The sequence below is a fragment of the Gallus gallus genome, chromosome 17 (genome assembly GCF_016699485.2).
Source record: "Gallus gallus isolate bGalGal1 chromosome 17, bGalGal1.mat.broiler.GRCg7b, whole genome shotgun sequence".
Taxonomy (NCBI): Eukaryota; Metazoa; Chordata; class Aves; order Galliformes; family Phasianidae; genus Gallus; species Gallus gallus.
In genome coordinates, this window is record NC_052548.1 from 6,421,817 (window position 1) to 6,444,803 (window position 22,987).

The window sequence follows — 22,987 nt, forward strand, 5'->3', positions numbered from 1 at the left end:
CTATATGCATCACCTACGTGCTATAAATATGACAATGCCACTGGAGGACAATACTACATTCAATGAAAATTCAGGATCACAGCTGCTGAAACACAAATGCTGCTGGTGAATTAGGTATGCAAGGACTGAGAGTGGGAACGATCCATCAGTTCCACGCAGGAAGCATTGAGTTCTCAGAGCTGCACCTCTGTTTCATTGTCTGACAAGAAGGAATAGCACAGAAACAGGATCTGCAGGAATCCACTTATTTCCTCCTGTGAATGAAGATGTTACTATTAATGTGGAAAAGAAGATCATTTTCTAAATCGTAAATGGTTTAGAAACAATCCACATTTAGATGTGGAGTGACTTCAGACAGCAAAAGCAGCCATATGCACAAGCTGTAACTTTTCTCCATACTGAAGCATACAGGAACAGTGCAAACAAAAGGCACAGTCCCCAAAGTACCCATCATGTGAGGAGTTGGCCAACACTGCTCCTTGCGCAAGGACAGCAAATTCAGCCCTCTGCAAACAGAGAATACTCACCTTCTCCAGACTGAAAGGACAGTGACAGCTGTTAGCAGACACCCAGCCACACAAAGGTCACGGAAAACCAATTAAATCACACCCCCCCACTTAATCTTTCTTTCTTTTTTTTCTTTTTAACTTCATATTGGACATGGAGGGGGGGAGGAACCCATCACCTTGCAGCACCTGCATCTCTGAAACACTCAGCAAAAAGGATGAACTTTTCCATGTTTACTGACATCACTGCCTGCACTTGCCATGCTGTGACAGCACTCAGAGGAGCCATAGGTTCTCCTGGACCACTTCAGCACTAATTTACACGTACCTCCCCTACACTGCATACTGTATACATACATACATACATACAATACCAAAACTTATCATCAAGAAACTTAACTCCCTTCAACTCACAGCCACAGCCCATCCTACTCAAGACAAGGAGTGAAGCACTGAGGTTAGTTTTAGCTTGCTGTGTAATTCCTACCACTTGCTTCACCCCACAGGAAAGAACCCTGCTGGGAAGTCCAGGAGAATACAGTAGCACTTCACCAGCTAAAGCACCCTCCAGAGTAGCTGTGTGTGACATACTGGTACCCCTATTCTTAGTACCCAGAAGAGGGAGAATGATCTGAGAATGCTTTCAGAGCCTGCTGACCCCAAAGAGCAGCTAACTAAAGCTACAAGCTGCATCTGTGTACCCACCCATACGTAATCTTTACTTGCCACGTTAACATAAACATTTAGAAAACACCGTACATTGCAAGAATTAAACACAAGACCAGTCTTCCAACCCCCTAGCTGCTAGCACTCACAGCTACTCTTGAACTGGAGCGGAAAACAAAAGGTTTCAGTCCTATGACCATACTTTGCCCTTCACCCACCACTCCTCCCCCTGGATTCCATATGTTTCAAGTGCAGTGCAAAAGCTGTGCAGGCTGTGGGCACACCGAGCAGCACAGCACCTCCAGCCACTGCCACTGCCACACACACAGACAACTCAGGCTGTTATATGAGACCTTCAGGTTTTGCTCCGTGACACCCAACTGCTCGGAGGCCACAGATGATCTCATCATCCTGAGCATTTATTGTCACACTGGATCCAAATGCCGCCCTGATACCTCTAATAGTTCTGCTGGTCATGGGTGAAGCTCATAAACGAAACTCAGAAGAGAAGTCTAAATTCAAATGAAATAGGAGTAGGAATTTTGCAATATAATTTGCAACGCGGAGAAACAAAATATCCTCACAACACAGCACGGGGCTACAACACTCTCTTGGGAGTAACATTTTGCCAAATGGACTTCACTGCTTCTGAGGCTTCCTTCTGCAAGCAGCTTCCCCTCCTTTCCCCCCATAGGAACAAACAGAAATCCAAGCACGTTAACATTCTACTTTCTCTAAAGAGCAACCTTGATTTTGCTTCTTCTCCGTTACACTGCAGGAGTGATCCGTGAGCATGTGCTCAGCCTGGGAGATGGGCACCTCACCCTGCAACACAACCCTGGTTAAACTACACCAATCCTCTTGCAGACATTAAGTTTCTAACCGACAATTAGAAACACCTGTTACTACCCCAACTTCCACTCCATCAGATGGCCACAGCAAATCCTACGCCAGTCACACCCTACAACGGGCATTTTTAATTCATGACACCTGTTTGTATAACCAACACATGACTACTTAAAGCAAATACTAGGTTTTGAGGCAAATAGAAATCCGATTTTGTTTAAGAAACACCAGGACCAACCAAAGGTGGTGGCACGCGTTAAATCCGAGCTGGTTGTGTGGTTCCTCTTCTGGGGAAAAAGGGTGGGCTCAGAGAGGGATGCCAGCGTTCTGCCCCAGACACCCACAGCACTGGAAAGCGATTCATTCACAAAGCTCTGCCCAACGTAGCACACATCGAGCCCTGCCAGGCCGGCATCCAGCCTCACTGCGCCTGGTTGCTGTGTTCTCCTCCTCAGTCACCTGCTATGCTTCTCAAGCTACAGTGAGGACACCAGAAATGATGCTGCCGAAGACAGCGAAGACAGGATTTCACCAACAAAACTTCAGGGGAAAAGAAAACGTTACAAACACACAACTGCACACACCTGCAGAGATGACGATAAGCCACGTATTTATAAACCAAAGCACTTCTTTCCTTGATCCTGTGCAGAAACGCCTCAGCATCGCCTACACCGCTAAGAAGGCAAAAGCAGACACTGAGCCCACCTCGAGAACACCGAATTTATTCTTCTGTGTCACACCGATCGTAGCGAGTCGTTACTTCGGCTGCATTCAGGCTGCTTCACCTCCCCACAAAGCACGCAAGGTGCACATCTCCCCACAAACGTTCCCATGCAGCAGAGCTGCTTAAAGAAATGAATCCAAGGCGTCGTTACGGCACTCCGTCATTTTGTAGCACCTCTGCAACGGGCAAACACGGGACGACCCCTCGGCGGGCGACCCACGCTCAGGTTACTGCGTATTTCCAGCTACACCGCCACTACAACGTCACAGCGAAGCGGGATGCTCTCTTAACTGCGTGCCCGAGCAGGCAGGGCTCCAATTAGCACCGATAACACAGCCGTATCCATACACAGACAGCCCACAACCCACGCAGGCACTGCGCGCTCCGCGGGTCCCGCAGCGCCATCGCCGCGGCGCCCCCCCCCCCATCTGGGCGCTCTTTCGCCCCCCGCCCCGCACAGCGGGCTGCGCTCCTCGCTGCCAAACATGGCTGCACCGCGTCCTCTTTGTGACCGAGCCCGTATTTCCCTTCTGCCTCTCGCAGCTCCGCGCACAGCACGGCACCGAGGCCGGCACCGCCGCCCGCTCCGCTCCAACCCGCTCCCGCCGGCGGCTCCCGCCGCTCCCGCTCCTCTCTCAGGCGGACCGCCCCGCCGCCGCCGGACCCCTCACCACACCGGGCCGTGCCCAGGGAGCCCTCCGCGCCCCTCCCCGCAGCTCCCTCCTGAAATCGGACCCCCTCCCTGGGAGCCCACCTCCAAACCGCACACACACACACACACACACCAAAAAATGAAGCAACCCAGCCCTCCTCCGCTCCGCAGGGCGGCTCTGCGCGGCTCGTTGGTTTGCTCGGTAATCTCCGCTCGGTGCAGTCCCGGCCCGCTCCCCCCTCCCCGCGGCCCGTTACGCGGCCCGGCGCTCACCCACAGCTCCGTGCCCCAGCTCATGGCTCCGCCGGCGCCGAGCGGAGGGCGGCCGGGGGTCGCTGCCCCTCAGCGAGGCTTTCCTTCCCTTTCTCTCCCCGCACAGCGAAGAACCGGCTCGGATCCCGGCGCCGAGGCGAGGGCGAAGAACGGGACGGGCGCTGCTCACCGCCGCTCCCGCCTCATCGCGCCGCAAAATGGCCCGAGCGGCGCCGCGCGGAGAGGCGGCGGCGGAGCGGGAGGGGGGAGCGCTTGACAGCTCCGGCGCACTGCGCACGCGCGCCCCGCGGCGGTTACAAGGGGGGGCGAGGCGAGCAGTGCGCAAGCGCGGTCGCCGGCCGCGCGCCCCCGCGTCCTCTGGGAGCGCGCCGCACCCCGGGGGGCACTGCGGGGCGGTGGGCGCTCCCCGCCCCGAGGCGGCCGTGCCCGCCCGCAGCGCTCCCTGCCCCGTTTCTTACCGCTTTGTCACAGCGCGGAGCGCGGGTTTTGTGATTTAATTTTCAAGCAAACGTTTCTGTTTTGGAGATTTGGCTGGGGGCAGCCGCCCCGGTGAATAAGGAAGCCCACACCCTGCAGGGAGGGGCTTCCTCCGTCACTCGGCTCCCCACACGCGCACACCCCAACACAGCCCCGTCCAGGAACGTCGGCTGCCATCCGTCAGCAGCGCCCGGCAGGACGATAAGCGAGTTACCTGCCTGCACTACGGCACGGGGCATGGCAGCGGCCACGAAGGCCTTGCAGAAATCAGCTCGTTTCCCGGCTGGAGAAATAAGATTGATTTTGTGCTCTTCTTCCTTTGCAACAGCGTTTATTTGAGCTGCGTCACCTAATGTGATTTGGTACTTCTGCTTTTCAGCTACAAGAAACGTGAAAAGACCTTCAGATTCCTGTTTTGTGTTTATTGCTGCATCTGTTCAGGAAAGACTTACGTGGGGGGAGCAAATTTACTCCCCTGAGGAGGACAGATTCTGCTCGCAGAGGGCTGGGATCTGATAGCTGCGCAGCTGCTGCATGCATTGCCTCCCCTGGATTCATGCACTTCCCCTTTCACTGGATGGCATCTGGATATCAACCTGCATGAGGAAAAAAACAAAAGGATAACTGAAGTGATTCCAACATTCAGAACAGCGAGGCTGGGCATGATGCTAATAATGCAACTGCATCTCATTTTATCCCCACTGGTTTGGGCTTAAGAGTGGAATGCTGCTACCCTTGATGTGAGACACAGAGCAGGCATTGCTTTTGTTCACCACTAAGCATTGATATCTTTAAAGGACTACATCACAACTAAGAGAGGCTGTTCAACTCATTTCACAGAGTACTTCTTCCTGCTGTTGCCAATATATTTGAATATCTGAGCATGCCATCCTGCCTAAAGCACAACCACATCATCCCAAGGGCTTCTACCTCCACAGGCTCTCAGCAGAAGGATACCAGGGGCTGCTGTCCTTCCCTAGCCTTGTGTTCACCCAGAACACGTTATAAAACCAGAGAACATAATTGCATCACAACTCTTTGAGACCTTAATCCATGAACAGCTGAACAAAAAGACTGCAGAGTCCAAGAGCAAAGCAGCACTGCTATCATCTGAGGCAAATTTGCAGTGGAATTTCCTTTTGCACAAAGACCTGGGAGGGGAACAAGGCAAACCTGTTACACCAGCACGGGCAGGGAAACCTGTCCCCGCTGAAAGACAAAAAACACATAACTGGTTATTGAAAGGTACAGGCCAGAAATGCAAGTTCTGTATTAGGATGGCACATCAGAATCAACAATACCAAAACCCGTGAATAAATCATTAAGATTCACGTGGATGGGGCTCAGGAGAAAAAGTAAACTGCATTCCAGATATTTCTGGGTAGATTTTTTCCACCCATCTTTGTCATTTAGTCTGAAGCTCTCCAAGACAGGGACTGCCACTTACATTGCTGCTTTGTTTGTGCAGTGCCCAAAACAGCAGAGCCTGCAGCTCCATTCATCATTAATTACTAATGTAATTAACGACGATGGGAGCATTAAGAGCCCTTTATGCTACAGCATGATGTGGGAAGGCTTGGCAGGTTCCAGCCTCAAAAGAACAGTTCAAAATAACACTTAGAAAACCGATTATTTATCTGTCCATTACCTAATTTACACAATGCAAAGCAGAGCAATGCAGAAACCAGTAGGAGTTTTCCCCTGGCCGCACTAGGAACAAAACCATCCAGATCTGTTATCTGAATACAGGCATATTCCTGTAAGTCCCGTGTTTATACCTCTGTTACAGTGATTCAGAGCATTCCCCACACTGGATCCCATGCAGAAGCAATTCCTTTAAATAAAAAACAAACAAGAAAAACGACTTTAAAACAGCTACCTTCCAAATCGTTTAGCAACCAAGAAAGGTAAAAACCCCTCAACCATAGTTTAACCTAAATCCCCAGTCTTTGTGTTTCCTCATGCAAATCAAGGAAGATCACAGCTTGCAAAGCAGGTATAAGTATTTCTAATTTCCAGAACATAAAAGGAAGAGGACCCACCTTTCCCCCCCCACAGTTATCATCCCTGCAGCTGCTTCCCTTTATATTTTTACAATTCTACCCAGATCATCCACATCCAAGACATGTAATGGAGCTGTTGCTTATAACCTCTCATACCCTATAACTGAAACAGCACCAGGAAAGGAAGAGGACACACCTTTCCCTAAGGCCATCACCATTACAGCTGTTTCCTTTCTGCAGTCACAAACTACCCAGCTCATTCAGACACACAGCAGGAGTCCTCAGGTCCCTTTGCATGCCCTATCAGGGCCCAGAGGGGTCTGATTAACACCTGATTAAGAACTGATAAACCTGAATGGCCCTGACCATCCTCACCTGGGGCCTCCACCCCCCCACCCTGCACACACCCTCTGCCCACTGACACAAGAGCCTTATTTGTTAATGAGGCATTATTTTATACTTCAGCTATCTATTACCTTCTAATTTCAACATCTAAACTGTAAAATGATTTCTTGGTTCATCCCTACTTTACTGTCATGAGCTTGCCTGATGACCTCAGCTTCTATCCTTGGGTTTGCTTTGCTTAGTAATTGTAGGACTGCAACCTGAAAGGTGAGGTCATTACTCTTCTGTGTTGTTGAGCTCTGTGGTTTTTTTTTTTAGAGAAAAAATAGGCTTTGCTACTGTGCAATACACCCATAATATGTTCGTAGAGTACACCAATGACTAAATACTTAACCCACTTTTACTTTGTTCTGAGGTGTACTTACAGACTATCCATATGCCAAGAGTTTCCTGGTGCTGCTGATGCTTTCCATCCAATCTCAATGGTTGCTCATCATATACTTCCAAAAAAGTCTGTAAGGAATCCTAATTATGTTCAGGTACGTGTAGGGAAAAACAGTGAAAAAGAACATAAAGAAACAAAGCATAGGTGAACACAGCTAAGAATAACAGCTGCAACAGTCCATTTACAGCCAGGTTTATCTTGTCCTGTGACTACAAAAAAACATCAATGTGAATGTGTGATTGGTTACTACAGTACATACATTACAGAGGAAAGACAGTTTGTGCAGTGATAGGAATGTAAATTTAAGTCTAGAATCTTTTAATGTATACACTCTTTGACCAATGTATAGCCACAGAATGTAAACGTGTTACAACTTCTAACTTCCACAGCTCCCTTAGCCTAGGTCAGTTGTGATTTAGTCACTACGATATCCTGAGAGGCTGGCTGGAGAGTCAGATAGAGGAGAAATATTCAGACAACCTCAGTTTGTAGCATAAAATTCCCTGAATTGTTATTAGGAAATACCTTCTGAGCGGGAGAGGCGGATGGGCTGAAGCAGGGCCTGGGATTGTACGGGAAAGCTTCGTGCTGTTTGGCGACTGGAGCAGTCACTGCGAGCAGAGCGAGGCACAAAGCCTCGTGCTGACATCTGGCGGCTCGGCCGGGGTACTGCCTGGAGAAAGAACAATCGGAGGAGTTCGTTTATCACTTTCGGGTATTTCCTGGTATCAGCCCAGGTTTCTCCGGCGGCGCTGAGAGACCCGTGTTTATTATCTAAGAGAACGAGAGAAAGAAGGGGAAATAAATAAGAGGCAGTGTGCGGAGTAACACCTGAATCGGCACAGAACGAAACGGGCCGTTCCACGTAGCGCTATGACAGGGCTCAGGATCTCCTCTGCCCGTTCACCTGACGAAGCCAGGCGCTGCCCTGCTCAGAACGGCTCAAAACAGCTCAGCGGTTTCTAAGCTACCCCACTGAGGGAGCAGAAAGCCGCCTGTTATAGAGAGACGCGTTTAAAACGAACCCACAGAGCCCAGCGCTCAGCAGAAGCACCTAGCGGGTCGAACTGTGCGCTGCTCGCACTGCTGCAGGCACGAAGGCCAAAACTACCTCAGCGAGAGGCGGGGCGGGCCGGGGGTCATCCCTTGGGCATCAGGCGGGCCCGGGGAGACGTGTGGGCATCTCCCGGGCACGGGGGCAGCGCGGGAAGGCCGTGAGGCGGGGCCGCCCGCCGCAGCCCCGCCCGCCGCGGGTCACGTGACGTCCCAGAGCCCCCCGCTCCCGGAAGTGCCGCGGGAACAGGATGCTGATGTTGGAGTAAAGATGGCGGCCCGCGGCCTTTCCGCCGCTCTTGCTGTGGCTGTGCTGGGGCTGGCGTTGCTCTGCGCGGGTCCGGTCGGAGCCCGCGTCCATCATCTCACCCTCAAAGTAAGGTCTGCGCCGTAGCATCCTTTGGGCTTGGTCCTGGGTGGGGTGAGGGGAGCGGTGGGCCCGGCCTGATGCTGTCTCCTCAGGCTGGGGGGTCTTCTCTTCTTCTTGGGCCTGTCGCCCCGTGCCTGGCCCGCTGCCTGGCGCGGCCCTTCGCCGCCACCGCTGCCCTCCCAGCTCTCCCGCTGTGTTTCGGCCTGCTGAGGCCCCGGTTGGTTTTGCTTTTGTCGTTACTTTTCCCGTTCTCGTGCGGGTGCCCCTCATCTGTGCCGTGGGGAAGCGCCTGCATCGGGGTGTGGGGGTGCGGCTCTCCGCGCGGTTACCGCGCAGTGCGGGCTGTGGCTGAGGGCCCGGTGTGCGCTGGGCGGTTCCCGAGAGGACTCGGGATCGCTGTTAATCCGCGTTCCGCGTGTTCTTCCCGTCCCATCCTCTGTCGCTCTACTCTGAAGGCTGTGGTGGTGCTTTGTTTCTTTTTACTGATGTGCATTCTTCGCACTGATAAGTGATTGGTAGAGGCAGAAGGAGGAATAGGTGCTGACTGCTCTCTACTTCAGCTTAATAGACTTAAGGTTGTACTATTTGAAAGATCTCTCTGTGGTTTTGTACCCACGTTTGAGGACAGCTCGTTACATGGGGGGCAGTAGGGCAGGCTGTGGCTGGAGCTGCAGCTCCTGACTCATTCATAGGGAGATTTCTGTTACATAGTAAACTTTTGAGCTGGTTTCAAGCAAACCTCAGCAGCAAACATGGCTGTTTGTAGTTCCTATTCAGGCATTTCTAGACTGCAACGATATAATATCTTTGATTTTTTTGGATTTTTTTTCATAATTACGGTCAATACGAAGTATTATCTCTGCTGAGTAGTATAATTTTCATGTAAGTTACAACACTGGCCTACCAAACACTAAGGAAAACAGAAGTGCTTTCATGCCTTTGTACACCTGTGCAAACGTGAGCTTCAATGCTGGAGTGCAGTCTCCTTATTTGTGATTTTACAGCACTTTATGTAAACATCCGGTTCGCTAACGACAGCCCTTCACAGTGAACCAGCCCTTCTGGTGTTGGTGCTGCTGGCAACGTGTGCTCTGAGGCTGAGCCGAGTTACAGGTATGGGCTTTAGGTATGGGCTTCTTCAAACGAGCTGCTGTTGCCTAAGTTAGAAAAGCTTTCTTCTCTCTTGGTAATTAGTGTGCTGAGGTGAAGCTTTTCTGTTTTTCTGTGTCTTGAGTGGCTCTCTTCTAAAAATAGCTTTTTATCTTTATGGAGACGTGGAAAGTGAGGTATTTCTCTTGTTTCTGAAGATGAATTTGTTTGAATCTTTCTGCTACAATAATGTCACCAAAGATGACTTTCTTGCTTGATAACACTCGATATCAGCTTTGTTAAATTCATATGGTAACCTCTAAAAAAAAAAAACAAAACAGAAAACACTTTAAAAAGTTTTATAAAATGCATGGAAACAATTCTTAGAGGTTTCCGTAATGAGGAGGTAACGTTTCTGGTTACCAAAACTATGGTGTGTGCTAGGGTTGTTTTTGGTAGGTGTGTTTTGTTTTGTTTTATCCCAGTCTCAGCAGCTGGAAGCTGTGTTACGGAAGCCTCATGCTTTGCGCAATGCAGTGGCAAACTGCTGCAGAGAATGGGGAAGTTGTGTAGCTGAGGCCTATGTCAGGCATGCAGTTTAATGCTAGTCTAATGCTAGTCGGCTGCTGAAATTAAGAAGTTTCTAGAGAGTTAACAAGAGGAGCCATCCAACCGACAAGGCTGTGTAGCCGTCTGTGGCGTTGCTTTCTGATTAAAGTGAGAGTTATCTTTGCCATGCAATGGTTTCCAAAAGGGAAGGAAAACTCCCTCCTATGTAATGATATTGTCTGAATTTCAACTTCGTGTTAAACTTCTGTGTGGGAGATCGTAATTTCCAGTGGTTGTTTCTGTTCATGAATCCTTGTGGCCTTTTTATCTTGTTAAGTCTTGGGTTTCAATTGCACAAGTTGAAAAGCCCTTCTAAAACAACTTGGTTATTACTAGGCTTACACAGATAATGCAGTTCATTCCATATAAGGGTCAACACCCTCAATTAAAATTTTCTCTGTGCTAATAGCATCATCCCAATTACATTTTGAGTAAAATGTTAAATAAGAATAATTTGTGGATTCTGAGCTACAGAATCTTGGATAACGCTTCTTTTAGTCATGTTCAAAAAGTGCAGGATATTTGCACACTGAAGTATTCCTTCGTACTGGTTCACCTCTTTGTTATAAAGACACAATCTTAGGTTTCTGAAGTCAGAAGTTGAGAGATTATAAACGAAAGCCATATTTTTAAATGGTTAAACCTCTTGTGAAAGGTGAGACAGCTATTGGTAAGCCTGCAACTTTAAGCTGCCAATATATGGAGCAAGGGATGCTCTTGGAGGATGTGCAGTTGCTTCTTCAGGATCGTGTAAAGCTGAAGGATTTGTGAACTAAATCTGTAAACTCTAAGCACTCAAAGCTGCTATAAAACCAGAGAGGAAAGTGCATGTTATGTGTTAATTATTCTTTGTTGATGTGATGGGCAGCATATTGGTGAACCACTGGAACAAATGAACTTAAATTGAACTGCTTGCAAGAATTTTGAAGTAAGCAGCTGTTTCTCATTGTATTTACAGCATGCAGAAAGCCTTGTGGCTGGGTGATGCTCCGTTTCCCTCCTTGCCCTGCCCCTGACACCCACACATATGATTATCCCTCCAGAAGCGGTTAATACCATACCAGGTGTACAGCTAAAAAAGCTAGTGTTAACCTGCTGGCTGAGAAATTACATTGAAAGCTCTGTGAAATTAACCAGATGGACCACTGCCTCAAGCATGTAAGTGACCTACAGCGTGGAGATAGCACAGCTATAGTGCTCTGTTAAACATGGCATCTGCTGCAAGCCATGTGTTGCTGACTTTATTTCCTCTTCCCAGTGCTAGGGGAACCATCTGGTTATTTGCCAGGTTAACCTGATTCTATTAGAGTGATCTCTTAGCCAACCTGTAACCTAGCTGTGATGTGTAAGGATTTGTGTCCTGCTGTTACGCTGAGTGATATTTGTGTAAGGGAAGTTCTATGCAGAGATAGCAAATAGTGTTTGGTGTCAAAGGGGAGAGACAACTACACTTCAAATTTGCTTCTTAATGTTAGTTGTTCTGATTTTCCTCCCAGTTAAACACTCTGTAGGATTTGAAGGTCTGATTCCATACCTACTCTGTGATTGTTGATTGCAAAGTATTAGGGATACGACCTTTCCTTGTCTGATATGATGTCAGTATTAATTTTTACTGCTTTTCATGTGTGATCCTTCATGATCTCCTTATGGGGAGGGCAATAAAAAAAGCCAAGTGTATTTGAACTGTTTTCAACTGAGCCAGGTATGAGAAGGCATCCATTCATGCAGTTTCTTTGCCAGTCTGAGAGGAGATGAATTATTCTGCAACTAAGATGAGGGGCAAAAGAGAGGACTGGAATTCCAGGTAGGAAAGCCAACCCAAGTGATTCTGTTTGAGCTCACTATTCCTATTTGGCATTAATCATTGTTTAAGTCTTCAGGCCTTGTGCCTTAGGTAAGAGCACTACAACTAGCTAATTCCTCTTCAGTCTCTTGCAGTGGTAGGGGCTAGGATTCAAACAGTATTTTTCTTGATTTTTTTTTAATAGCAATTTTATCAGCAGTCCCAGAAATTTAATTTCCTCCAGGCTATTTTTCTTGCATCTTTCTCAGGAGTATAGTCAAGTGATAAGCACTGACACATTTGTTTGAAGCTCATGTTGAGGTTCTTGGAAGAGTTGATTGATTCCAATGAAATAATTGGCTATATCTGAAGGTATCTTACAGAAATTTGCTCTTGGTATGATCGGATTGATGTTCTGCATGAACACTGGAGTGTCAACCTTGGTCACCCTACTTCCTCTTCTATTGCTCCTGCAGGTGGCTGTGTGTTTAACTCAGCCAAAACAGTGACACTGTACGAGATTTGTAAACTCTCTTCTTTCTCATAGGATGATGTGAGGCAGAAAGTGCACCTGAATACATTTGGCTTCTTCAAGAATGGTTTCATGAAAGTCAATGTGAGCAACCTTTCATTGAAGCCACCTGTGAATGCTGATGACAAGAGCAGCTCATCAGTAAGTTACTTTGCATCCAGTCACACTGCATTAAGCTTCCTGGGAGATTACCCTTGCAGTGGATTTTTTTAACCTGTTTGAAGTGTCATATTGTAACGAGTAGTGCTGATTGCATCCTACCACATTGTGAGCAACTTGGGAGGATGCATGTCCTACAAGACTTATCCTCAAGTGCTATCCATTCTGCTTTAAGAACTAATTTTAACTTATCGGATCCTCTGGTGAACTTGTGTGTCTGCATATATCTATTTTATTTGTAAAACAGAACAGTTGAGTTGGAGGAGGCCTACAAAGATCCTACATAAATTATATTTGAATGATTTGCTGTATCACTAGGTAATACCAAAAGAAAGTCTGGATACTGCCTTAAACATAGCACAGTTTATTTAAGAAATGCCATTCTTGACTCATTTCATGGTGACTTGGCTTCTCATCCTGGGGTGGCTGAGCTGTTTTAATTTGACAGATTCTTCTTAATTGTCACATAGGTGGGGTTCAGTCTGGATCGAACAAGGAATGATGGGTTCTCCACTTATCTGGTAAGAGATGTGAATTTTCTTTTCTATGCTAGGGACGTATCATAGTCTGTCTACTTCCATGAGAAGATGGAAGGAAGAAAGAACCATTAGATATGGGCAGGTTATTACAGATAATCCAATTTTGCATCTTACTGGACTAAAAATAGTTACCTCCACCTGAGGGAGAACATGCCCATTTCTTGTTAACAGGAAGGTACTTTGAAGATGTTTTGCTTTCATTGGCAGGATGAAGAAGTGGATTACTGTATTTTGAATAAGAAACCTGAGCAAGGTGTTTCTGTTGTAATCTTACTTCTGGACTTCAAAAATGATGTGTGAGTAAATAGAATACTTTTTTTTATGCTTATTGGCATATTTTGATAGGTTGATTTTTCCTCTATGATCAGATGTAGATTATGACAGTCTCTTTAGGAAAATTGGTTGGCTTAATTTTGTATTAAAAAAATAAAATTTGTTTCCTCAGTGTGAAGGTACAGTTCTCTGCAGAAGCTTCTCACCTGCTGCCTAAAATTTCATTTGTGTCTGACGAAAATGCCACTGCCTTGATTACCAAGCCACCAAAATCTTCTGAAGATAAAAGTGATTCTGTTAAAAGTCCAACGGAGACTAACAAAAATACAGCTGGCAAAGGTAAGTCTTGCTAAACTTGACTGTATGTGCTTTCACTGCTGATTTCTGGTCAGTGTGCATCCAACAGTGTGTTGTGGTCACATTCCAGGGGTCCCCTTAGGCTAGAATTCACACAGCCTTGTAAAAATGGAGCATGCTATCTTTATTTTGCTCAGTTGTTTGAACAAGTCAGGGTATGAGACTGGATTACACTGAAGACCATTCATCGACAGATCTAGCTTTGCTATTTCTTGCAGTAGTGTAGCATGAGTGTTGGCAGTGTGCTGACATGCAGAAGCCAAAAACAAAATTTAAGTTTTGAACTTTTACTGTCTTAGCATTTGATGATGCATTCAGGATGAATGGATGTGGAGGGAAGAGTCCTGGGATAGTAGGAAGGGGCTGGGGAGAAATCTCTGTTAATGATCAGCTTGGAAACTGCCACATGGATTAGTATAAGAATATTTGAGTAAGGTATTGGTAAAGTGTAAAAGGTGGTAGTCTATGAGGATGTTGATGTGCAAACAGTCTAAATATACCATAAATATTTCTATCTCTAGATACGAAGTCCAAACGAAGTACAACATCCTCTCAGGTAAGAAACTTTCTGCTGATCTCATTCAGAGTGTGGGGGAGCACTCCAATATAGGCATGGCCAGAAAGTTGAGAGAAGTGTTTCATTGCTCTTAGCCTCCCTGTAAACCTACAAAATGCAGTTCTGATTGTTTGGATGATGTAGCCAGATGTAGTAGGTACCTGCTTCGAAATCTGTGTTTATTTTCTTTTTCCCAGAGCATAGTAGAACAAAAGCATCCTGTTCACAATGACAGAGGAACTATCTCATTCCAGGTAGGACTTCTGCCATTGTCTAGTGCTAACATGTTCAGTCAGTTCCTTTGTTTCAGCACACTGATTCACGTGTTTGTTGGTTCCTATAAAATGTTTGAAATTGTCATGTGATCTAGAACAGATTTATATAGCTATGAAAATGTGTGTGGTTGGGATAGGAGCAGAGCAGCTGCTTTTGCATTTGGGTAAGTATGATCAAAATTCTGTGGTTCATCACATTAGATAGAGGACACTTGCTGTTATCTTTTTCTCTGCGGTGAAGTAGCTTTAACACTGATGCCTGAAGGTTTCTTGAGTGTTGCCTTGGGTTTCTAGAGTGCACAACCATAGTGTTTCTCTATCTGGAATATTGTTGAGATTTGCACATGTGCAGGTATCCTCAAAACAGTGTATTTGCTGAAAGGAATGAGCTGACCTGATTTTTCTAGCTCCAGTAGGGATAGCTTCTTTACAGTGCAGCCTGGCTGTTAAATGAGAATGATGTTGACTTACCTGTTCTTTATTTTCAGTTTTTCTTTAACATCAGTTCTGATGACCAAGAGGGTCTCTACAGCCTGTATTTCCATAAGTGTATTGGCAGTGAAGGGAAAACTCGTGATCAGCAGCTATTTAGTCTTGATGTGAGTATAGCTTCTTAAGTGTAAATAACTCATTCACTTTATCTAAAATATATAACTTCCACTTGTAGCTTGTATACCAAGAACATGTGGTATATGAGTGTATATATGGGGTGGGAAGTGATTCAGAGCTGTGCATTTAATCTCTGTAGTGGCACTTCTGAAGGCAGCAACTACAGTAAGAATTAAAATACAACTTCTAGAGAAATGTTTGGAAATATGAAGGCTACATGTGGGCTTCAGTGTACACAGTTGTGACTGGTACTATAACGAAGTGAGAGCTAAAACAACTCATGTCTGGCTGCTGTCAGAAATCTTCTCTTTACACAATTACAGATATTAAGAGTTGTTGCAATTTAAATAGTTGGTATTTATGAATTTGCAGGGCTTTTTTTTGCTTTTTTTATCCTGAATCAGGATGCATTTTTACACTGCTCAGTGAGTATTCCTAAGGGAGTATTCATATAATCATATAATTCATATAATTTTATAGCACATATCCTATCTCTTTTAACATCTGGGGGTTCAGTTCTGTGCTGTGTTGAGCCAGAGTGTAATAGAACAGCTCAGGCTGTGGATGTTGTTCTGAAAATGTTTTGAAACTCTTGAGGATGATGAGCTGTTTCTACATAGGTCACTCTGAAAGTGATGCCTCCTATTCGTTTCCATGGAAATGGCAGCAGGTACAAGGAGCACAGTAACACTGTTTAATAAAGCAATTTCTTAGCTACAAAACACTATTTTTCAATATAGTCACCACCATTAGCTCTGCATTTTTGCTAGCACCCACCGCCTCACTGTGCTAATATCCACTGTTTGGTATCCATAAATGTTCAGCAAGTATTGATGAACATCAGTAGGTGCAATATTTTCCATATCAGGGAATTCAGTGGCACCCCTTTGCTTCATGTGCACTTTTGTGTCAGACACCATTTGTCAGTCTGCCCCCTCTGCTGCCATCTGTCACATGGCAACAAAATATAATGGAATACTGGTGGGAAGGTTCATCCCTACTGCCATATGATCAGCATTCACCTTTGATGTCGTGGACCAACACAATAAAATAGGAGGCATCACTTCTGGAGTAGCCGTTGAGTTTTTTTTTATTTGAGTCTTATAACATTCTCTCTCCAGAAAGACTAATTGTAAATGAAAGAGTATTTGCATGAGTGCTTTAGCAAAATGTTTTTTTAACTGTCTGCATAACATACCATTAATATTCAGATAGAAATTACGGAGAAGAACCCTGAAAGCTACCTCTCAGCAGGTGAGATCCCACTGCCAAAACTTTACATTTCCATGGCACTCTTCTTTTTCCTGTCTGGGACTGTGTGGATCCACATACTTCGTAAACGCCGGTAAGAAAAAAGGTGTTTCAGTGACAAGTATGGGCTTAGCTTGTTTGATGTGTTTTTTTCCACTTATTATGCCCAATTCAGATTTAATCACTTAAAACTTGAACTCTGGCACAATATTATATGCTTAATGAATATCTTCTAGTTTAAAACGAGATACTTTCATCAGTGCCATTGTTGCAGACCGTTGTTGTAAAGTGATTAATTAAGAGATTGTGTGTGGTGTATGTACTATAGATAGGTCGTGGCAGAAATTAAACAGGAAGTTCCTGTATTTGAAAAAAGGAGAATGCTGTTTGAAAGTAAATAAAAGAAAAAATGGTTCAATTTTAGTCATATGGGGAATGGCAGCCAATAATATTGATTATAGTCAAAAGCAGTAGAAATTACTAATTAGAAGGCATGCTTCTAAGTAGCTAACATGGCATCAGAAGCCAGGAGCAGCTTGAACCCTTGTACTTAGTTTGAAGTTCATGTGGTGATCTGATTGTTTGGTAATTTGAAGTTCTTTTGGTGGTCTCATTATTTAGTGCAGTTCATCTGGTGGTGGGATATAGTGACTTGGGGTTGGGCTGGGTGATAGCTATTTGAGTAATGGTTAGTAATTTTCTGTTCATTATAATCTGTATGTACGAGATGTTCCCGTGAAATGCTATCTTCCAACCCAAGGATAGTAGCAGAATGTAGTTAAAATATTGTTCAGGATGCTGCAAAAGTTTCAACTGCAGCATTGAAGAGAATCGCTTCATGCTAATAGTCAGCTCTATCTGGGAGGTAATGTTTGACATTTATAGCTGATGAAGAAATATCCTTGCAGAAACTAAAATTTACTGCTGGCTTTTAACTGATACATTTTTCTTCTCAGAAATGACGTCTTTAAGATTCACTGGCTAATGGCAGCCCTCCCTTTCACAAAATCGCTGTCCTTAGTCTTCCATGCGGTACGTATAAACTTCTCTGCCTTAAGCTGTTCAGCTGGGAATTAGAGATATGAGATCCAGGGTGTGCTGTTAGAGGAATTTGTATTGAGGGGGCAGAAGAGTAGGAGGGAAGGGGGAGAGGAGTGTCTTTCAAATTGAAATGTTGGTACTGAGCTGCAGCTGTGTGATGGAAGAGATTCAATTTTCATCAGCAAATTGTGACTTTAAATACAATTGGGATCATGGCCTGATGTGGGGAAGCAGCAAGCATATATGCAAGGCTTGAATGAGTTCCATGAATTCTGATGTTTCAGCCATCTGAGGCTGGCCTGGAAGCTTGAGCAATGGTACTGCTCCAGCTACGTGGCTTACAATAAATGTTAATGAATGGGGATCTTGTTTGTAGAATTGAGAGGTGCTTCTTTAGCTGGCACAGTGAGCTGTACCGTAGCAAACACAATATTATAAGCTTTAACACATTCATTACATGAAGTCTCTATTGTATTGTCTTGACTTTGCATTTCCACTGAAATATATCATTAATGGAGGTAGTGACAAGCATTTAATCCTCCTGTTTGTGCCAGTTTTGATCTTCTCCATCAAGTTCATGCTAGGATAACACCTACAAAAACCTGGAGTCAGCAGGTTTGAATCTGATTTCAAATGAAAGTAAAACTAAAAAGTGTGTCAGTGCAACTGAACGTGAACAATGAATGCATGAAGATAAAAATGCAGTTGTTTAGCTGTAGTTATGCATGGAAGCTGTGTAGCAACAATGTAGGTTGTGTAAAGTATATTCACTAATGCTTAGGAAACGGAGTGAATGGGGATGACCTTGATGACACTAAACAATACTAGAATGTTGGGAGCAAGCTTTATCTAAATTAGAGTTTGTACACGCTGAAAATGAAACTTGAGATGGCTGTCAAAGCAGACCAATTTTATGGCTATGGATGGGGTGCTGATGAAAGTCTTAAAAAGTAGCATATTATGTTCTCTTCTTCCAGATCGACTACCACTACATTTCTTCTCAGGGATTTCCTATTGAAGGCTGGGCTGTTGTCTATTACATCACTCACCTGTAAGTCTATCAGATGATTTGGTAAATTAAATGGTGAAACTGAATTCCCCTTCCCTCCCAGGAAAACTGGGAGTTGCTAATTCTTGATGCTGAGCTCTGAGTGACAAGAGAGCAGTGAGCCCAGTGTAAAGGGGAAAGCTCTGCTTGCAGAGGACAGCTGCAGAGAATTGGTACTTATGTGGGCGGAGGAGTAAAAGAAGAAATGCTTTGCTCTTCTTTGTTCATGTTAATATTCAAGTATCTAATTTGCTTTTGGTGTGAATAGTAAGAGAGTGCAGCTGCCAGTGTTTTCTCCTGTTCATGATGGTAAATGGATGATTCCCCCAGGAAAAGACTGCATATATTGGTGGTTGTGAATGAAGGGTAATGTTGCTGTGTAATGCATGGTTGTAAGCAAGGCATCTGTTTGCTGATGCAGGATAAGCATTTGCTAGAGTTATGAATAGCAAGGCTAGCTATTTGGGTTTGCGGCTTTACTGACTGTATAAGAGATGACCTGGGCTGAAGAGGAAGTATAAAATATCTCCTTGCATTATCTGCTTCTCTTTCAGATTTAAGGGTGCTCTTCTGTTCATCACTATTGCCCTCATTGGAACAGGCTGGGCTTTCATTAAACACATCCTTTCAGATAAAGACAAAAAAATTTTCATGATTGTCATCCCACTTCAGGTGAGGACTGAGCTGTGTCGATACTTAGTGTATTGTGGGAGAGCAGCTTGTGGAAACTGTAACAGGCTGTGAATCCTACACAGAATATAAATTACTGCTTGTATAAGCCTGTGAGCTGAGTTACAATTTTTTGAAGCTGTTGAAGGGCCAGAAGTTATGTAATTTTCCCTTTATATCAAGTTTTCTCTTTATATCAAGTATTAGATAATGGTTATCAAATAATATCAGCAAGCAAACAAGTAGCTGAAATGTAAGTTTAGTCATACTGGGACAAAACTTGGGCTGCAAAGCAATATTAAATTACTAAACAGAGAAATTACATGAAAGTTATCACTTCTGAGATGTTTGCTGAAATGGGCTTAAGGAAAGGGGAGTGCTGGAATTTGTGAGGTCCCTTGGGTCTGATCTCTCTCTCTCTCCAGTATGTTCAAAGCAATTGGTGGTTGTCTCCTGAAGTAAATAGGAAGGTAGCATTTCTATTTGCAGTTGTAGATGGATCAGCCTTTCAGCTTTTGGGGATTGGATCTGTTGCCCAGCTGCAAAATCACAAGTATGTGCTTACTGTCTGAGGTGCTTTTAGAACTTGGGTATGGAGCACAAAATGTTGTGAATGACCAGTATGAATTATTGGCTAGATTTCCAATCATGTGGTTTGACTGTTTGCTGTCTGTGTGCAGAGTGCTGTTCTGTATTTGCAATAGATTTTTTTTATTCTATTGCCTTTACTGAAACCATAGATTCAGCATAGTATGCAACAAAAATGGCTACGTTCTGAATGTCAGCAGAAATACATTGCAATCAATTATATTTCTGTCACAGGTGTGAAGGTCTTTTGAATGTGTGATTTTTTGACATAGATCTATAGGAGAAGAATTGAAGTTACTGAACAGGCTCCTGCAACTGTGGGATAGCTTTTGCTGAATTTGCAGCCCACATCTAATCTATCCTTGGAAAGCTTCTGAATCCTTTACCCACCTTTCATCCTGTAGGTGCTAGCAAATGTGGCATACATTATTATAGAGTCAACAGAAGAGGGAACAACTGAATACGGACTATGGAAAGAAATCCTTTTCCTGGTAGACTTGCTGTGTTGTGGTGCCATCTTATTTCCAGTGGTATGGTGAGTTGCTGTGTGTGATCGTTTCTGAGTACTGATGCCATTTCTCAACTAATGGGTATGGATGTTAGAGGTTAAGAGGCTGCCGAAGCAGAGAAGTAAATGTCTGTCCTTTAAGTCAAGTCTTCTGTCAATTTCTTAAACTGTTTCAGTCTTAGCACTTCAGTTCAATGTTGTTGAAGATGCTTGCTTTGGAAATGTTCAAGTGGGGGGCCTTTAAAAGGCATGGCCAGGACAGTGCAAGCAGACTACAGGTGCCTTTGAAACTTGAAATCTTTCATAAGTGCTGATTTGCTTACATTGAAAGATGGGGTTTTGTTAGTGACTGGGATTGGAAAGTAGGCTGCTAAATTCTAAAACAGTGGTGTTGTCTGAGATCAGAGCTTCTTTCAGCCAGAGTAGTGCTGCATATTTACTGGACTGTTTAGAAGAAATAATCCCACAGGGAGCATTTCCCTGCTCTTCCTTCCACTCTACTTGGCAATGAAAAATGTTGGTTATATAAAACTCAACGAAAACACAGATAATTCAGATAAATGCTATTGTTGCTGCTTGCCAGTTAGGCAGAACATTTATATTCTAAATTCATTTTAGTCTTAATTGAAAAAACAGCTGCATCTAAGGGAGGATTTGAAGGAGCTTCTGCCTTCTCAGTTTTAAACACAGAATATTCTAATTTTTTTCAAGTACCTCAAGCATGTTTTTCCTGAAGTGCAGAAGGAGTGTGTCTGTCTAGTAAATGTGTCTTCACTCAATAGTGTGCAGCTCTTGAGTGTTTTGGAGAACTATTTTGTAATGTGTGTGTTACTTTGTAGATGCAAGTGAGCTCCATGGTGGCTTGCTAGGGTGTGTTTCAGCTGCACTTACCTTCCCAGTTCTCTGTGTAAAAACCAAACCCAGCAGTCTTAGTAGCCTCGTGCCAATGCAAGTAAATGTCTTCCAAGAAATTTGCACAACCCACTTGACACTCCCCCACTCCAGTCAAAATGCTGCAGCTCTTCTGAGGATGACAGCATTTGGGTGTGGTAAATAAAACTACAGGAATACGATCTTTTATTACAGAGATTCTGATTCCCTATGATAAAGGAAACTTTTTCAGTCACAGCTCTTGCTATATAATGCCAGAATATGTACATTCTGCATAGTGACATGCTAGTACAAAACTTGCATTTGTTCTTCAGATGCGGTTTTGTTATGGAAAGTGTTCGAATGGACTGTCCTGTAACTGTTTATATAGGGTACAGCCAGTGTTCCTCCATTGTCATGGTACCAACATAAACTGGCAGTGAAACCTAGGGCATAATCCTGCCCCTTTTTCATCTGTGCAGTCTCACTGCCTCTGGTGGGATGAGTCATGTGAGTGAGGTGACTAAGCCTTGGCCATTGAATTTCCATTCCTGCAGGGTAGCTTCTGTTACATAAGTAGCCTGTGTAGCCATGTAAGCTGTAATCAACTATTTAAATGAAAAGAGCTTAAAAGAGCAGCGAGGTGCCAAATGCTTGGCAGTACTCTGAATAGTAGCTGGGCTTACTTGTACGTGTGGTAAGCATTATGCTGGGAAATGCCCCAGTTTCTCACTCTGCTCTGTCCCAGCTTTCTGTAGGCTGAAGTAGGCTCTAGCAGTTTAGATTTCTTAATCATAAGGAGGTGCAGATATTTTAACTAACTGCTTGGGATGGGGATGAACTATATGCAGTGCTACGCATGCTAAGGCACAGTTAATTATGAGCATAGCCCAGCCATAAAGAGCTAATAGAACTGTTAGAGCTCTGGAGGGCTGCAGTGAAAAGAGCTTATTCTACTTCTTAATTTTTCAGGTCAATAAGACATTTACAGGAGGCTTCAGCAACAGATGGAAAAGGCAAGTAGCAGTAATTTTCTTACTGTTCTGTGCTGCATACCAGAAGATCTTGCCAGAATTTCAAACATGATGCTGATTTTTTTTTTTTAAATATGTAAACTAGAGCTGTAAGCCTACACTGTTATTGTTGCATTGCTACTTTTCCCTTGTGGTCTTTTAGGAATAACTTCTGGGTAATGCCCTTTTTCATGCATTGCTTCAACAATTCATGTATGAAATTCATTTGCTGGTACCTGCACAGCCCCAAATGCTCAGGTTAGACACTGTATCTGGAGGGAATCATCTGACAGCTTTACCTTGTTCTTAGACTCAAGTTCAGAAGCAGTCTAGAAGTGTATTCTAGAATTGGTGTATATTTTGACTGATAGCCTAACTTAAATATCATCAGAAATCTGTTCCTACCTGGACAGAGGGAAATAAACCTTAGTAGGAAACAAAATATAAGCTGGCATTGGGTGTAACACAGTTCTCATCTTGTCCGTGTTTGTACAGCAGTTCCAAGGGTTGCTTGTGTAAAGTCAAGTTATGTTTATTGTAGCAGTGAAAGTGAGATGATGGATGGAAAGTCAACCCAAATATGGCTTTTGCAATCTTTGCTTTTCCTGCTTTGTCCTCTCTCTTCTTCCAAATAAGTTCCTCAGTTGGCTGCAGATTGAAGCCATGGAACATAGCACTTGCTTCCTTGGAAGCAGGCAGCCGCTTCAGTATTCTGTCATTGGATGCTGACTGAGTATATGTCTTCTGGAATCTTTCTGTGTTTACAAGTCTGCTTTGGTTTAGACCATCTTTGAAGCAGTGACTTAGTCATTTGAGGACTTTTTGTAAGTATTTTGTAAGTAAGGCCTGGTTCATAGC

The 22,987-nt window shown here is 44.4% G+C and overlaps 2 protein-coding genes across 31 annotated transcripts in view; one reads left to right on the forward strand and one right to left on the reverse strand.

The window, feature by feature from the left end:
* FNBP1 (formin binding protein 1) overlaps positions 1–8,183 on the reverse strand; it is a 93,475-nt gene extending 85,292 nt beyond the window's left edge. For 14 of the 28 annotated variants that reach the window (XM_040649361.2, XM_046901912.1, XM_040649358.2 and 11 more), the window contains exon 1: positions 3,668–3,861. In XM_040649361.2, coding sequence (XP_040505295.1) covers positions 3,668–3,691 — 24 coding nt within the window. In that variant the 5' untranslated portion in view covers positions 3,692–3,861. Of the gene's footprint in view, positions 1–3,667; positions 3,862–4,596; positions 7,712–7,768 lie in introns of those variants that run through there. The other 14 variants (XM_046901909.1, XM_046901908.1, XM_040649349.2 and 11 more) reach the window with 14 other exon arrangements.
* A 49-nt stretch (positions 8,184–8,232) lies between these two features.
* Positions 8,233–22,987, forward strand: part of GPR107 (G protein-coupled receptor 107) — a 33,642-nt gene continuing 18,887 nt past the window's right edge. Inside the window, exons 1-15 of one of the 3 annotated variants that reach the window (XM_015279462.4) lie at positions 8,240–8,366; positions 11,017–11,216; positions 12,389–12,514; positions 13,003–13,053; positions 13,279–13,367; positions 13,517–13,683; positions 14,223–14,257; positions 14,455–14,511; positions 15,021–15,131; positions 16,353–16,486; positions 17,349–17,424; positions 18,411–18,484; positions 19,036–19,153; positions 20,143–20,273; positions 22,089–22,132. In XM_015279462.4, coding sequence (XP_015134948.3) covers positions 11,196–11,216; positions 12,389–12,514; positions 13,003–13,053; positions 13,279–13,367; positions 13,517–13,683; positions 14,223–14,257; positions 14,455–14,511; positions 15,021–15,131; positions 16,353–16,486; positions 17,349–17,424; positions 18,411–18,484; positions 19,036–19,153; positions 20,143–20,273; positions 22,089–22,132 — 1,234 coding nt within the window. In that variant the 5' untranslated portion in view covers positions 8,240–8,366; positions 11,017–11,195. Of the gene's footprint in view, positions 8,372–11,016; positions 11,217–12,388; positions 12,515–13,002; positions 13,054–13,278; positions 13,368–13,516; positions 13,684–14,222; positions 14,258–14,454; positions 14,512–15,020; positions 15,132–16,352; positions 16,487–17,348; positions 17,425–18,410; positions 18,485–19,035; positions 19,154–20,142; positions 20,274–22,088; positions 22,133–22,987 lie in introns of all 3 variants that reach the window. The other 2 variants (NM_001030686.2, XM_025156069.3) reach the window with 2 other exon arrangements.